At 46.5% G+C, this 16,371-nt stretch overlaps 1 protein-coding gene across 7 annotated transcripts in view; it reads right to left on the bottom strand.

Moving 5' to 3' along the window:
- TMEM106A (transmembrane protein 106A) overlaps nt 1–16,371 on the bottom strand; it is a 34,398-nt gene that overhangs the window by 1,139 nt on the left and 16,888 nt on the right. For 4 of the 7 annotated variants that reach the window (XM_056547514.1, XM_056547508.1, XM_056547511.1 and 1 more), the window contains exons 2-7: nt 11,500–11,728; nt 11,104–11,167; nt 8,230–8,389; nt 5,063–5,203; nt 3,358–3,401; nt 2,430–2,483 (exon numbers count right to left, since the gene is read on the bottom strand). In XM_056547514.1, coding sequence (XP_056403489.1) covers nt 2,430–2,483; nt 3,358–3,401; nt 5,063–5,203; nt 8,230–8,389; nt 11,104–11,167; nt 11,500–11,704 — 668 coding nt within the window. In that variant the 5' untranslated portion in view covers nt 11,705–11,728. Of the gene's footprint in view, nt 1–2,429; nt 2,484–3,357; nt 3,402–5,062; nt 5,204–8,229; nt 8,390–11,103; nt 11,168–11,499; nt 11,729–12,883; nt 13,014–13,194; nt 13,424–16,371 lie in introns of those variants that run through there. The other 3 variants (XM_056547510.1, XM_056547513.1, XM_056547512.1) reach the window with 3 other exon arrangements.

Below are 16,371 nucleotides of genomic sequence, written 5' to 3'. Positions count from 1 at the left end.
AACAAATTAGACTGAAACAGTCCAGAAACAAGTCTAGCAAGATTTCTAGCACTTCCTCATGATCGCTCTTCACTGGTCTAGATACTTCCTCATGATCGCTCACCATCGGTCTAGATACTTCCTCATGTTCGCTCATTGTTGATCTAGATACTTCCTCATGATCGCTCATTGTTGATCTAGATACTTCCTCATGGTCGCTCCTCACTGGTCTAGATACTTCCTCATGATCACTTACCACTGGTCTAGATACTTCCTCATGATCGCTCATTGTTGATCTAGATACTTCCTCATCATCGCTCCTCACTGGTCTAGATCCTTCCTCATGATCACTCACCACTGGTCTAGATACTTCCTCATGATCATTAACCACTGGTCTAGATACTTCCTCATGATCACTCACCACTGGTCTAGATACTTCCTCATGATCACTCACCACTGGTCTAGATACTTCCTCATGATCACTCACCACTGGTCTAGATACTTCTTCATGATCGCTCCTCACTGGTCTAGATACTTCCTCATGATCGCTCCTCACTGGTCTAGATACTTCCTCATGATCACTCACCACTGGTCTAGATACTTCCTCATGATCACTTACCACTGGTCTAGCTACTTCCTCATGATCGCTCCTCACTGGTCTAGATACTTCCTCATGATCGCTCCTCACTGGTCTAGATACTTCCTCATGATCACTCACCACTGGTCTAGATACTTCCTCATGATCACTTACCACTGGTCTAGATACTTCCTCATGATCGCTCCTCACTGGTCTAGATACTTCCTCATGATCACTCACCACTGGTCTAGATACTTCCTCATGATCACTCACCACTGGTCTAGATACTTCCTCATGAAAGCTCAACGCTGGTCTAGATACTTCCTCATAATCACTCATCACTGGACTAGATACTTCCTCATGATCACTAATCGTTGGTCTAGATACTTCCTCATGATCGCTCATCGTTGGTCTAGATACTTCCTCATGCTCGCTCATCGTTGATCTAGATACTTCCTCATAATCACTCATCACTGGACTAGATACTTCCTCATGATCACTAATTGTTGGTCTAGATAATTCCTCATGATCGCTCTTCACTGGTCTAGATACTTCCTCATGATCCCTCATCATTGGTCTAGATACTTCCTCAAGATCGCTCGATGCTGGTCTTGGGATGCACAATGTGTCTTGCAGTAGGGTATAAGATTGACACAATTTCAGATTGACTTATCTGAACTGAAGTTTCTTAAAACCGTGTCTATAAATAGTGAGACCGATAGCTGTTCTATGTCTGGCGGTATGGAGTAAGACATAACATACTCCGCCATACGTGTAGGGAATTTTACGTTAAGGGGTTAAAAGGCTTATTATATTATATTTTATCACCTATTCACAGGACAGATACATAGGTGGTGAGATGACTGCTGGGACCCCCAAAAGGATTACAAGAATGGGGGTCCCTTGTAATCCTAGTGAATAAAACAGCAGTCGCTGAACAGCATCTACTTGATCCGACATGACGACATCAGGAGTCGAAATGCCGGAGGGCTTACACATATCCCACCGCCAGGATCGTCTTGACAGGTTCCCCCTTTAAAATCCGCTTTTATGATTTCCCTGATGTACCGTATTTTTCGCCGTATAAGACGCACTTTTTCTTCCCCAAAACTGGTGCGTCTTATATGGCGAATACACCCCTATCGCGGCGGTCCCTGCGGCCATCAACGGCCGGGACCCGCGGTTAATACAGGACATCACCGATCGCGGTGATGCCCTGTATTAACCCTTCAGACACGGCGATCAAAGCTGACCGCCGCGTCTGAAGGGAAAGTGACACTAACCCGGCTGTTCAATCAGGCTGTTCGGGACCGCCGCGATTTCACCACGGCGGTCCCGAACAGCCCGACTGAATAGCCGGGTTAGTGCTTACAGGACACCGGGAGGGACCTTACCTGCCTCCTCAGTGTCTTCTCCGTTCAGGGATCCTCTGTATGGCCGGCACTCTCCTTCCTCGTCATTACGTCGTCGCGTACGTGCATGCGTAACGACGTGATGACGGCGACGGAGGGCGAGGATACCCGGCCGGCAGCAGAGACGTTCCGGAGCGACGGGGACATGGCGACAGCGATGGAGCGACATCCAGGGCAGCGGTGACGGGTCCGGAGCGGCAGGGACACGTGAGTATTACCTCCTATGCAGTGGTCTTCAATCTGCGGACCTCCAGATGTTGCAAAACTACAACTCCCAGCATGCCCGGACAGCCAACGGCTGTCCGGGCATGCTGGGAGTTGTAGTTTTGCAACATCTGGAGGTCCGCAGGTTGAAGACCACTATTGGGTTCAAAATCTTTATTTTTTTAGATTTTGCCCCTAAAAATTGGGTGCGTCTTATATGCCGGTGCGTCCTATTGGGCGAAAAATACGGTACTTACTGCACATGAAGCAGAATGTTGTGAACGTGTATCCGATCCCAGGTGCAGACTTCACTGAAATAAAAAATAAATAAATAAATGGCGTTTAACCCCTTAAGGACCAGGCCTATTAAAATATAATGTTAATATTCCCGTACAGTGAATGATGTATTTAAATAGTAATGGCATTTCCGAACACAGCAATACCAAAATACATTTATTTATAAAATTTTGTAAAATTGGAAAACAGGGGTAATACATTTTTTCTGGGGGAGGGGCTAATATATAAAAAAAAAAAAAAAATTTATTATAGGGGACTATTTGTAGCAATCTTGATTGTTATTACCGTTCAGTGCTATGTAATGGCAGAACACTGATCATTTCAATCGGCGACCTACATGTACAGCCTGCCAGTTGGCAGACCATACAAGACGACCTCCTGAGGGCGGCACAGAGCAGGTAAGGAGACTTCTGGCCACCATCTTCATTCACCAGACCCCCTGCAATTGTGCTGCAGGTGGTCTGATAAGTGTCCCAAAAGCCCACAGCTGCTTTAGATGCTGTGATCGGTATTGATCAAGGCATCTAAGGGGTTCATGGTGGGCATCAGTGTGATCGGTATTGATCAAGGCATCTAAGGGGTTCATGGTGGGCATCAGTGTGATCGGTATTGATCAAGGCATCTAAGGGGTGGGCATCAGTGTGATTGCTGATGTCCACCATTAGTGGCGGTCCTGGACACCGGTAGCTTCATGTTAATTATGTAAATGTATGTCATGGTGCGGTAAGTACCAGGGCACCATGCCGGACATTTTCACCATGGCATCACGTGTCCTCTAGGGGTTTAAAATGTAGAGTGGATTTTGAGTGCATGGTCCATGCTGAGGTCACCCGAGCACAAGCACAAAGAATACATAAGCTGGATACACAGGGTCATCCCTAGACTTACTATGTGTTCAGATCCTGGACTTCACTCTCCACAGTATAAAAAATCTGTAAGATAAAACAAATATTGGAATTAACAATTGATCACATTCCTGATCTACTAGAACACAGGGAAAGCCTCAGGCTGATCACATACTGTACGTGTTACACCAGCCAAGTACAGTATGATGTATACTTAATATACATCCTGGTACCATAGACATAGCAGCAGCAGTATACAGAAAGAGCTGGAGGAGAGGTGTATAACTACTATATATCCTGATCCTATAGAGATAGCAGCAGCAGTATACAGATAGAGCTGGAGGAGAGGTGTATACTTAATATACATCCTGGTCCCATAGACATAGCAGCAGCAATATACAGATAGAGCTGGAGGAGAGGTGTATAACTACTATATATCCTGATCCTATAGAGATAGCAGCAGCAGTATACAGATAGAGCTGGAGGGGGAGGTGTATAACTAATATATATCCTGATCCTATAGAGATAGCAGCAGTATACAGATAGAGCTGGAGGAGAGGTGTATAACTACTATATATCCTGATCCTATAGAGATAGCAGCAGCAGTATACAGATAGAGCTGGAGGGGGAGGTGTATAACTAATATATATCCTGATCCTATAGAGATAGCAGCAGTATACAGATAGAGCTGGAGGAGAGGTGTATAACTACTATATATCCTGATCCTATAGAGATAGCAGCAGCAGTATACAGATAGAGCTGGAGGAGAGGTGTATAACTACTATATATCCTGGTCCCATAGAGATAGCAGCAGTATACATATAGAACTGGAGGAGAGGTGTATAACTACTATATATCCTGATCCTATAGAGATAGCAGCAGCAGTATACAGATAGAGCTGGAGGAGAGGTGTCTAACTACTATATATCCTGATCCTATAGAGATAGCAGCAGTATACAGATAGAGCTGGAGGGGATGAAAACCTACTCCTTTCCCTTATCCCCTTACATCCTTCCCTTCAATCCCCTGGTTGGACTTGATGGACGTATGTCTTTTTTCAACCATACTAACTATGTAACTATGTAACTATATATCCTGATCCTTTAGAAATAGCAGACGGCCGCTGGGACCCCCGCGATCTCCTGAACGGGGACCTGGCAATCTGCCAGAAGCAGTCGTTTCGTGATGGACACGCCTGCTCCATCTATCTCTATGGGATACATGGAGGGGGAGTGTCGGCCACCGTTCCGTGCAGGGGTCGGCATGCCCCCTTCCAGCAGACTTCGGGAGCCCCGTTCAGGAGATCACGGGGGGTCCCAGGGGTCGGATCCCCGCGATCTTTAACTTATCCCCTATCCTTTGGATAGGGGATACGTTATCTTTTACAACACTACTACTTTTAGTACTGGAAGATTTGCTGAGTCAAGGCTTGCGACCACATGACCCTGTTACAGTAATGAAACACATAGATGCAGCCATGCTGGAACTAAACAAATCAATATCCTGAAGGGTTTCTTTAAAGGGGTTATCCAGGAATAGAAAAACAGAGTTACTTTCTTTCAAAAACATCTCCCCATCTGTCTCCAGGTTGAGTGCGGTTCTGCAGCTCACTTCCATTGAAGTGAATGGAGCCAAGTTGTAATACCACACCCAACCTGGAGACAGATGGGGAGCTGTTTTTGAAAGAAAGTAACTCTGTTTTTCTATTCCTGGATAACCCCTTTAATATCACTTATATACATAATTACCTGGTTGGTGATTAATGGTCCGATACTTTTGACTTCCCTCAAGGTAAGTGTTCCGACCACAACAGACATGTGAAGAACCTCCACATTCAGGCTTAAAATTTCAATCCCGAACAAGTTGTTGTTACTTATGTTTAATTTATTCTGTAAAAAATATAAGAAATTAACTAGTCAACACATCAAATCTTTAATTTGGCGCATTTGTTTGTGGAATTTTGGGTACTACGATGCTAGACACCTTATCCCCTATCCATGGGATCGGGAATGTCAACTTTTTGAAAGAAAATTATGTTTAAAATCGCCCTCTTCTGACCCTTCTAACACTTTTTTTCTGTATATTGGGCTTTATGAGGCTTTATTTTTGCGGCGTGATTTGTAGTTTTTATCGGTACCATTTTTGTTTTGATGAGACTTTGTTTTTTTAACTTATTTTTTGGTATATGAAGTGCCCAAAAATCAGCAATTCTGGACTTTTGTTTTTTCCAAGTTTACACCATTCACTATGCATTTTGATTAAAATTATATTTTACACACGGTGATACAATGTTTATTTTTGTTTACATAATTCTATTTGAAAATTGGAAAGGGGGGGGGATCTAAACTTTTATTAGGGGAGGGGCTTATTCACATATGTACAGCCTGCAGAATCAGTGAAGATCAGACAGCAATCATGTCAAAGGATCGGAACTCTGCAATGGCGTGTGGGGGCTCCGACAATGGGGAACCCAGCAAATACATTTTTATAATTGAGATGTCCTGATCAACCTCTGAAGGGTTATTTCCCAACATTGTTGGTTTTGCCAATATCTGGCATTTGGGGTAAGTTCCAGTTATTGATACTTACCAGGTATGAATGTACGCTTCGCTTATAAGCATGCTTCATACACCCGGACAGAGACCAAGGCGTGTGCCCTGTGTCATCTAAATGTACCTGCAGCATAATCTGGGTCCCAGCATTGGGATTTCTACCGATCGGCACATTCTAAAAAATATGCAAATCACTTCATATCCAATAGGGAGACACCACTGGTCCCAGTAAAGGCCCTTTTAGACAGGTTGAACCCTGCCTGATAATGAGCGCTGATCTGGCTGACAGACGTTCAATTAAATGGACATTGTCATTAAACATGATTTTTGATATTTGGATTCTTTTTTGCCAAAAAAAGAATTGTTGTAATTGGTTTCCATTTAAAAAAAAAAAAAAAAAACATACATTTTTTTTTTAAAAATAACTTTTGTTAGTTTTTCTGCTGTATACTTCTGGCCACCAGGGGGTCTCGCTTCTTGGCCAGGACACATTCAGTCTGCCCAAAATCTCAGATTTTGGTCTCCTGCTTGTAATAGCAGAAGACCAAATTCAGGAAGTGTTTCTCTGCACTCTGAGCTTGATTGACAGCTGCAAAGAGACTCACTGAAAGCTGCTGCACAGACTAAAAGCAGAACAGAGCTCCACTGAAAGAAGCACATACTGAAAGCTGCTGCACAGAGTCTGAGGTCTTCTATTTATCACAGCGCTGCAACCATGTGAGGGCGGATCCAACAAAAACATTTTTTTTTAATATATCACTCAGTACCTAATCTAATTTTTATGTGTCTAGCACCTTTATTTTTTTATTACACTTTTAATTTAGCTGACTAGTCTGAATTCCTCTCAAAGGGAGGGGGTGTGGCCTCACTGTGCAGGTCTCCGCCCCCTCCCTCAGTATACTGTCTGCTCACATCTCCCCTAGCATTAGCAAAACTACAACTCCCAGCTTGTCCTCACTGACAGTAGCGGGACACAAGATGACAGTGGGAGGAGCCCTGCGCTCACAGCTGTCAATCAAGGAAGTGTGTCCATGACATAGGTGATGACGCATGGACACAGCAGGACTAGTATGTGTCCAAGCAGACGGGGGGCAGTTGTTTGACTGGCTTTTTCGGTATGAAATACTGAAAATGTCCTAATGAAAACAAATGCTAAATCGATTGGTTATACATGCTTTACAGCATATCAAAAGTTGTTGTATCTGACAGCGCCCATTTAAGAAGCCTTTACACAACTAAGGCCCTTTTCACACTACCGTTATGCTCCTATAAAAATTCCCGTCATGAACTCCCATCAGAAAGTCCACAAATTCATGTCAATGGGATTTTTTGACCATCCTTTCGCACGAGTTATGTCACGTTACATAACGTCATTTTTGACGGTGCAAATAACAGTGCATGCACAAGCTGTTGTCCCGTCAAAAATAACAGTGGAATAGCGGACGTTAACATTTTATCATTGAAGTACAGCAGGCCGGCCTGCACAAAAGAAGCCTTAATAGTGCAGGCTGGCCCGGATAATTCGTGTTGCTCATTAATTTCACCATTGTTGACCGCACATTCCTTGTTTACACCAGGCGGTATGCGGAGGACTAGTGTTTTTTTTTTTTAGGTGTTCGTAAATGATACGATCAGCTGATCACTGGTCAAAGAATGTTTATTTTTTGGCAAAGAAGAATTGGCCAGTGTAAAGGGCCCTTAAAGGGCTACTCAGCCCCTAGACATATTGTCCCCGCGATCTCAGCTGCGACACCCCAGACATCCGTTGCACGCAGCGAACTTTGCTCTGTGCCGGATGACTGGCGATGCAGGGTGGAGGCTTGTGAAGTCAGGGGCACCCCCCCCCGCTCGTGATGTCACGGCCATGCCCCTTCAATGCAAGCCTATGGGAGGGGGCGTGACGGCCGTCACGCCCCCTCCCATAGACTTGCATTGACGGGGTGTGGCCGTGATGTCACAAGCGGGGTGTGCCCGTGATGTCAAGAGCCTCCGGCGCTGCATGCAACGCTCTAAACGAACGCAGGGTGCAGCAGGAAAATCGAATGACCCCCGCGATCAGACATCTTATCCCCTATCCAAAGGATAGGAGTAGAGTACCCCTTTAAAAAGTGTGGCAGTCTAGTATGGCATGGAGAAACACAGCTCACGTCACCGCTCTGACTGCCGAGGAAACCATATGACGCCCAGCAAGTTCCACTATTCCCCTGGTAGACAATGCTACTACCATTGCACCCACAAAATAGTCCTTAATGCTACCTAGCATTCAGAGAACCACAACAAAGAGTCTTTGTATAAAGAAAAATCAAAAACATTATTATTATTTTTTTTTTTACATGGTTCCCACTGAGGAAAGGGACACTTACTGTAGTATGAAGATTCACGATGGACTTAGAAGTGTCGTATGTAACCAGGGAGGAGTTCACACCGGCGTGTTCCAACGTTACCGAGCGGGGATAGAGAAAGAACACGACCAGGAAGAAGACCAAGAAGCAGCAAGAGACGGCTAGAGCCACATACAACTTCCTGGAGGTAAAAAAAACATATCAAAAGGCAAAAAAGTCCATCAACAATTCCGCAATCCTATAGCAAACTTAGCTTTGTGGTATGGGGGTGTGGTCTATACAGAGTAGCCAGGCCCACGGAGGTGATCAGTGACTTCAGAGACCTTATGGACTTGCAGTAGATATGGACAATTTTGTGCAGACCACGCAGACTAGACAATAGATGACAGAGACTGTCTTGACTTGACTTGTGACTGACTAAGCTGTGACTGTAGTTACTTGTAGACTTGTAGCTTGTGGCTGCAGACTGGACTTGAGGCTCCTATGACTCCAGAAACACTCCTAGACTCGACTGCACTGGACCTCAGCTTAGCAGAAAGAGAGAGAAGAGACTCCTCCCAGGGCTTTTATGGGGAGACTCTGGGGGGTCCCATTGGTCACCCTTAAAGGAGTAGTCCAGTGGTGACTCAGTGGTTTACAACTTATCCCCTATCTTAAGGATAGGGGATAAGTTGCAGACCGCAGGGGGTCCGACCCCTGGGGCCCCCCGCGATCTCCTGTACGGAGCCCCGACAGCCCGTGGGAAGGGGGCGTGTCGACCTCCGCACGAAGCGGCGGCCGACACGCCCCCCTCAATACAACTCTATGGCAGAGCCGAAGCGCTGCCTTCGGCAATCTCCGGCTCTGCTATAGCGATGTATTGAGGGGGCATGTCGGCCGCCGCCTCGTGCGGGGGTCGACACCCGCTATCTCGGCGGAGAGCCGGGGCCCCGTACAGAGAGATCGTGGGGGGCCCCAGCGGTCGGACCCCCCGCGATCTCAAACTTATCCCCTATCCTTAGGATAGGGGATAAGTTTTTCACCACTGGACTACCCCTTTAAGTCACCTGGTCACTGATACCTCCTGGGTATCAATCACATGACAACTGGTGATCACATGGGAACATTTCCTAAAAGGTATAACACTTCTTTACACACTTTACAGCATAATAAATGGCAAAACATATGTACATGAAGAGACGGGTGTAAGGGGGCCCAGGGGACACTGCAGGGAGGCTGCCTGACAGGATAGCAAGGGTACGGGGTAACAAATCCCGCACTGGGCCACCACAGCTTCTTCCTGCTGCTGAAGTTACCATTAGTGTTCGGGGACCCCTGGTGTTACTGTGCCACAGTCAGTATTGCTGGTCTGGCAAGCACCTTTGTGGCTGTGGCGGCAACACTATCTGTGCCACTAATGCCCTTAGAAACTCTGCTGTCTATCTCTCTGTCTTTTCCTAATTTACGTTCACACGTACGCAGATTTGATGCACAGGATTTTCTGCTGCAGATTTCAATCCAAACTAAATGACTGAGCGCAGCTTCTAATCTGGAGTTACAAATCCTGCGCATCAAATCTGCGCAGGATCCTGTACGTGTGAACGTACCCTTAAAGGAGAACTACGGGATTGAAAAATGTATCCCCTATCCTATGGATAGGGGATAAGTTTCAGATTGCGGGGCCTTCGACCACTGGGACCCCCCACGATCTCCCGTACGGGGCCGCGGCTCTCTGCATAGAGAGCGCGTGTCGACTACCGCACGAGGCGGCGGCTGACACGCGCCCTCCATTTACTGCTATGGGAAGCGCTGCCTTCGGCAATTTCCGGCTCTCCCATAGCAGTGTATGGAGGGGGCGTGTCGGCCGCTGCTTCGTGCGGTGGTCAACACGCCCTCTCTAACCAGAGAGCTGGGGCCCCGTACAGGAGATCGTCGGGGGCCCCAGCGGTCGGACCCCCCACGCTCTGAAACTAAGGATAGGGGATACATTTTTCAATCCCGTAGTTCTCCTTTAAAGGGGAACTCCTTCGCTAGACATGTTATCCCCTATCCATAGGATAGGGGATGATATGTCTGATTACGGGGGTCCGGCCGCTGGGGATCCCTGCGATCTCTGCAAGTTGCACCCCAGTCATCCGGTGCACGGAGAAAACTATGCTCCATGCCGCATGACTGGTGAACACAGCTGACACGCCCCCACCATTCATGTCTATGGGAGGAGGCGTGGCAGCTGTGTACTATCGTGTTTCTCCGAAAATAAGCCCGGGTCTTATATTAATTTTAGTCCCCAAGTCTCTATGGGGGTCGGGTCTGCGGGCATTACTGGCGGCCACGGTCCCGATCTGGACTGCAGTCCACCAGTTGATTACCCCTGTTCTAGGTCTTTTTTTTCAGGGTAGGGCTTATATTGCAGCCCACCCTGAAAATACTGCTAGGGCTTACTTTCGGGGTAGGGTTTATTTTCTGGGAAACATGGTAGACGTCACGCTCCCCCATTGACATTAATGGAGGGGACGTGGCATGACTTCATGATCACGAAAGCCCCAGGCTTCCATGACCGTAACATAGCAGCGCCAGCCCGGAGATTGCAAGGGATCCCCGCGATCAGACATGTTATGCCCTATCCTTTGGATAGGGGATAACATGCCTAGGGGCGGAGTTCCCCTTTAAAATAGAGGTTGCTGCCAGAATCAAATATCAGATGGCTCATAGTCTCAGCAGTGTGTACTGCGCACGCCATGGAGCATGAACACAGCTAGGACCCCAGCATAGGGTCAGCAGCCATCCTTACCCTCTAACACCCTGTGTGTATTTCGTAAAGTGACACGCTACACAGATGCTATTAAGATTGTAAGACATTTTTAGGTATAAAATATATATATCATAACAAGGGATGAGCAAACAAGAGTAAATTACGTTCTACGCGGCTTCAGACGCTGGTCGCTGTACGGGATCAGAGCCACCAACTCTTTTTCTTGGCCTAAAACAAGTACAAAATGTGGAAATTAACAAAGAGCATTACCACCTATTCTGGTTTGGCATCTAATCCCCAGTCATGGTTTAAGGCCCTATCACCGATTTCAAGGGAAGCTCAATAAGTGGCACGGTAAAGCAGGTTCTTTTTATTCTGGAGGGGAGCTCCTTCGCATACTTTTTCCCCATGGAACATCGCCCGGCTTATAAGACTCCATATGCCAGTTCGGAGGTCTCCTCAAGGAGGCATATTACTCCCCTAACACCCTTTACAGGAAGACATCGTGATAGCATGATTACTCTTGCATAGGGTACCAACATTTCCCATGATGCCCGTACCTCTGGGAATCCTTCCTGTCCCTCGGCAGGTGGAGCAGGTGACGGTGGTTATCTCTTCGATGGAATTACAGGACGTGGAGGCTTCATGGCTGTTAATACTGATGTAAGGTGGAGGGCTGTCGTGGCCACGCCGCTCCAATATGGGTTCGGTCTCCTGGTTTTCCAAACCCACTAGACGCTTGAAAGCAGACAGAGCCTTCTGCATGATGTTGCCGAGTGTTCACACCACCTAAAGCAGCAGAAAATAGAAAACCGACATGAATATATTGGCCCTGATTTACTAAGAGTGTTGTGTAGTTTTCTTTGTGGGTTTTAAAGGGGCACTCCAGCACTAAGACATCTTATCCCCTATCCAAAGGATAGGGGATAAGATACCTGATCGCGGGGGTCCCGCTGCTGGGGACCCCCGTGATCTTGCACGCAGCACCCCATTAGAATCAGTCTCCGAAGCATGTTCACTCCGGGTCTGATTACTGGCGATCACGGGGGCGGAGCATTGTGATGTCACAGCTCCGCCCCCGTGTGACGTCACACTCCGCCCACCTCAATGCAAGCCTATGGAAGGGGGCCTGACAGCTGCTCCGTCCCCGTGATCGCCAGTAATCAGACCCGGAGCGAACACGCTCCAGGGACTAAATCTAACGGGGTGTGCAAGATCCCGGGGGTCCCCAGCGGCGGGACCCCTGCGATCAGGCATCTTATCCCCTATCCTTTGGATAGGGGATAAGATGTCTAAGCACCGGAGAACCCCTTTAATTCCCTACAATGTATTTTCCACGGTTTTTACTAGGGTTTCCCTACATTTTCCACTTTCCCTACATTTTGCTTTTTTATTTTTTTACACCCGCTCTGATCTGTCGGGTTTTCCTCAGCTCAAATCCACCACATTTTCTGTGGAAACCTTAGTAAATATGTTGGGTTTTTGTGAAAATGTCGTGAACACGCCCCCTTTCCGAGACCACAACCCCTTTCCCCGGCGGCCACGCCCCTTTTTTGGGGTTTTCTTAGCAAAATGGAGAGTTAGTCAGGGTTTTTCTCAATTCTGGCGCAAAATCTGGTACAATGCGACAGAATCTGGCGCACAACCTGACAAAACATGTCGGGTTTGCAATAGTAAATGAGGCCATTGTGTAAGAAGCTGATACAGGACTATAGGCCTCAGGCCTGAGGAGATTCTGCATGTCTGCACTGTACTAAGCTTAGGCTTCCTTCACCTGAGGCAAAGAGTCACGTAAATACCCCTGTTCTGGGGACGACATATTTCGTAACCTAGAACACGAGAATTTTTTTTGGCGGGTTGTTTAGCTCGGTGACATCTGAAAGCTGCTGAACCGGTCATACAAGATGGATCTACATATTTTAGAAGGCAAAAACATTTACACACATTAAAACACCGTATATTGCTTCAATTTAAGACCCCCAGATGGAGAGACATGAGGCCTTTCAAAAAAAATGAAAGCAGCGATCTGATTGGTTGCTATGGGCAACTGGTCAACTTTTCCTCTGTGTCTGTTTTGATAAATCTCCCCCCTTGGGGGGAGATTTATCAAAACAGACACAGAGGAAAAGCTGACCAGTTGCCCATAGCAACCAATCAGATCGCTGCTTTCATTTTTTTTTTTTTAAAAGGCCTCTGAAAAATGAAAGAAGCGATCTCATTGGTCACTATGGGCAACTGGTCAATTTTCACACTACCTGTGGGTCGTAAAGGAGATGTCCGGTGCGGACTTTTCCTATTCCATCCTGCCCGGGCTGCAAAAAAAAAAAAGAGAAAACAATCTTTCACTTACCTTCCTACGTTCCCCCGGAGCTCCGCAACAGCTGATCGGTCGGCCGGACTGTCTACAACCTACTTCCCTTAGACCGGAACGTCACACGGCGCTTCAGCCTATCACCGGCCGCAGCGATGTCCCGCCTCGGCCGGTGTAGGCCGTGTGCCGTACCGGGCTAAGGGAAGTAGGTTGTAGACAGCCCGGCCGACCAATCAGCTGTTGCGGAGCTCCGGGGGGAACGTAGGAAGGTAAGTGAAAGTTTGTTTTCCCTTTTTTTGCAGCCCGGGCAGGATGGAATAGGGAAAGTCCACACCGGACCTCTCCTTTAGGGCGCGTTCCCACGCAGCATATACGCAGCGTCAAATACTATTTGACGCTGCGCAAAATTTACGGCAGCAGCGGGAAATACGCTGCGTATTCCTTGCTCACTATACACACAGGGCTTTCTGGCGGCAGCCCTATACGTGTAGTGAGTTTTGGAGGCGGAGCCGCGCGTCACAGTCACGCCGGCACACGGCCCCACCTCTAAAACTCACTACACGTATAGGGCTGCCGCCAGAAAGCCCTGTGTGTATAGTGAGCGAGGAATACGCAGCGTATTTCCCGCTGCTGCCGTAAATTTTGCGCAGCGTGAAATACGCTGCGTATACGCCGTGTGGGAACGTACCCTTAAACTGAACAATATCAACCACTGTAACGCAGGCAGTCTGATACTGCAGGCGCACAACAGCTCCCAATGTGCGCAGCCGACCAATCTTGTCCAATCCATGTGTTTGGGGGAGATTTATCAAAACCTGTCCAGAGGAAAAATTGCCCAGTTGCCCATAGCAACCAATCAGATCGCTGCTTTCATTTTGCAGAGGTCTTTTTAAAAATGAAAGAAGTCTGAAAAACTAAAAAAAAGTTTTAGGGGTCAAAATAGGGCAATTTTAAAGGGGTACTCCTGTGGCAAAACTTTTTTTTTTTTTTTTAAATCAACTGGTGCCAGAAAGTTAAACAGATTTTTAAATTACTTCTATTAAAAAAAATCTTAATCCTTCCAGTACTTATTAGCTGCTGAATACTACAGAGGAAATTATTTTCTTTTTGGAACACAGAGCTCTCCGCTGACATCACGAGCACAGTGCTCTCTGCTGACATCTCTATGCATTTGAGGAACTGTCCAGAGTAGGAGAAAATCCCCGTAGCAAACATATGCTGCTCTGGACAGTTCCTAAAATGGACAGAGAGGTCAGCAGAGAGCACTGTGCTCGTGATGTCAGCAGAGAGCTCTGTGTTCCAAAAAGAAAAGAATTTCCTCTGTAGTATTCAGCAGCTAATAAGTACTGGAAGGATTAAGATTTTTAATAAAAGTACTTTACAAGTCTGTTTAACTTTCTGGCACCAGTTGATAAAAAAAATAAAATAAAAAAATTATAAAAAGTTTTCCACCGGAGTACCCCTTTAAAATTGGATACATTATTAAAGGGGTACTCCACCGGAAAACATCTCATCCCCAATCCAAAGTATGGGGGAATAAGATGTCTCCAGCATTTCCGGAAGCCGCAACAGGTGGGTCCTGCAGCCGAGATCCCGGGGGTCTCCAGCGGCGGAGCCCCGCTATCAGACATCTTATCCCATATCCTTTGGATAGGGGATAAGATGTCTAGGGGCAGAGTACCCCTTTAGATCAGCTCCTTGTCTCTAGATCAAAAACTTATGACATGTCAGTAGTTGTTTTTTTTTCCAATGACAGGTGCATTTTCATTGGGTAGTCTCGTCATAGACATAATGGCACATCCAAGTGTCCAGGCAGTGTCACGAATAAGAACCCTAGAGGTCTGAAACCCGTCAATACAGTAGCAGCATTTTCCTATAAAAGGAGTACTCCACTGGAAAACATTACAGATTTGAAAATTACTTCTATTAAAACATCTTAATCTTTCCAGTACGTATCAGCTGCTGTATGCTCCACAGGAAGTTCTTTTCTTTTTGAATTTCCTTTCTGTCTGACCACAGTGCTCTCTGCTGACATCTATGTGCGTATCAGGAACTGTCCAGAGCAGCATAGGTTTGCAATGGGGGATTTTCTCCTGCTCCGGACAGTTCCTGACATGGACAGAGATGTCAGCAGAGAGCACTGTGGACAAGACAAAAAAATTCAAAAAGAAAAGAATTTCCTGTGGAGCATACAGCTGCTAAGTACTGGAAGGAATAAGATTTTTTAATAGAAGTCATTTAGAAATCTGTTTAACTTTTTTTGATTAAAAAAAATAAAAAAAATGTTTTCCACCGGAGTACCCCTTTAAACTGTTCTTATGAATCGCGGCCCAGACCTGTGTGTTAGAGATGGATGTTACAGTACATCCGAGGTCTAAATCAGTGTTTACCAACCAGGGGGCCTCCAGCTGTTGCAAAACTCCCAGCAGGACATGCTTGCAGCATCTGTGTTCGTGACAACACTCCACGCCCCCTCCATTCATGTCTATGGGAGGGGGCGTGACGCCCCCTCCCATAGACATAAATGGAGGGGGCGTGGTGGCCGTAGTCGCCAGTCACCCGGCACAGAGCGGAGTTCGCTCTGTGCACTGGATGGCTGGGGTGCCGCAGCGGAGAAAGGGATAAGATTTTTCCCAGCGGAGTACCCCTTTAGTGGTTGAAAAATAAAAAATAAAGGACAGATTTTTAGAGCGGTTTATACAATCCGCAAAAAGTGTTAAAAATCCACAACAACAAGGGGGCCGGAAGCTGAGTGCCGCCGACAGTGCAGTGGTGGCACCGGGTAACTGCAGCTCAACTCCTATTTCACCACTATACAATGAATCCCTGTTCACTGTACTACCGGGGTGCAGGGTATGACCACGAAACACACAATGGCGCAGGGCTGTATCCAGTGCACCACCATAGAGCAGGAAGTATACACGGTATTGTATACAGATTACACAACGTGTCACAGGACGACAGCACATGATGTTACAGCTCAGAGAAGCCACAATTCAGATGTCGTTTGATAAGATATCTTGAAATGTTTCGTTAGAAAACGACCTCCGGAATTTTTTTTTTTACTTGCTTATATATATATATATATATATATATATATATATATATATATATATATATA

Source organism: Hyla sarda, chromosome 12, assembly GCF_029499605.1.
Source record: "Hyla sarda isolate aHylSar1 chromosome 12, aHylSar1.hap1, whole genome shotgun sequence".
In the NCBI taxonomy this organism is placed as follows: Eukaryota; Metazoa; Chordata; class Amphibia; order Anura; family Hylidae; genus Hyla; species Hyla sarda.
This window is presented reverse-complemented; position numbering and strand designations above follow the sequence as displayed.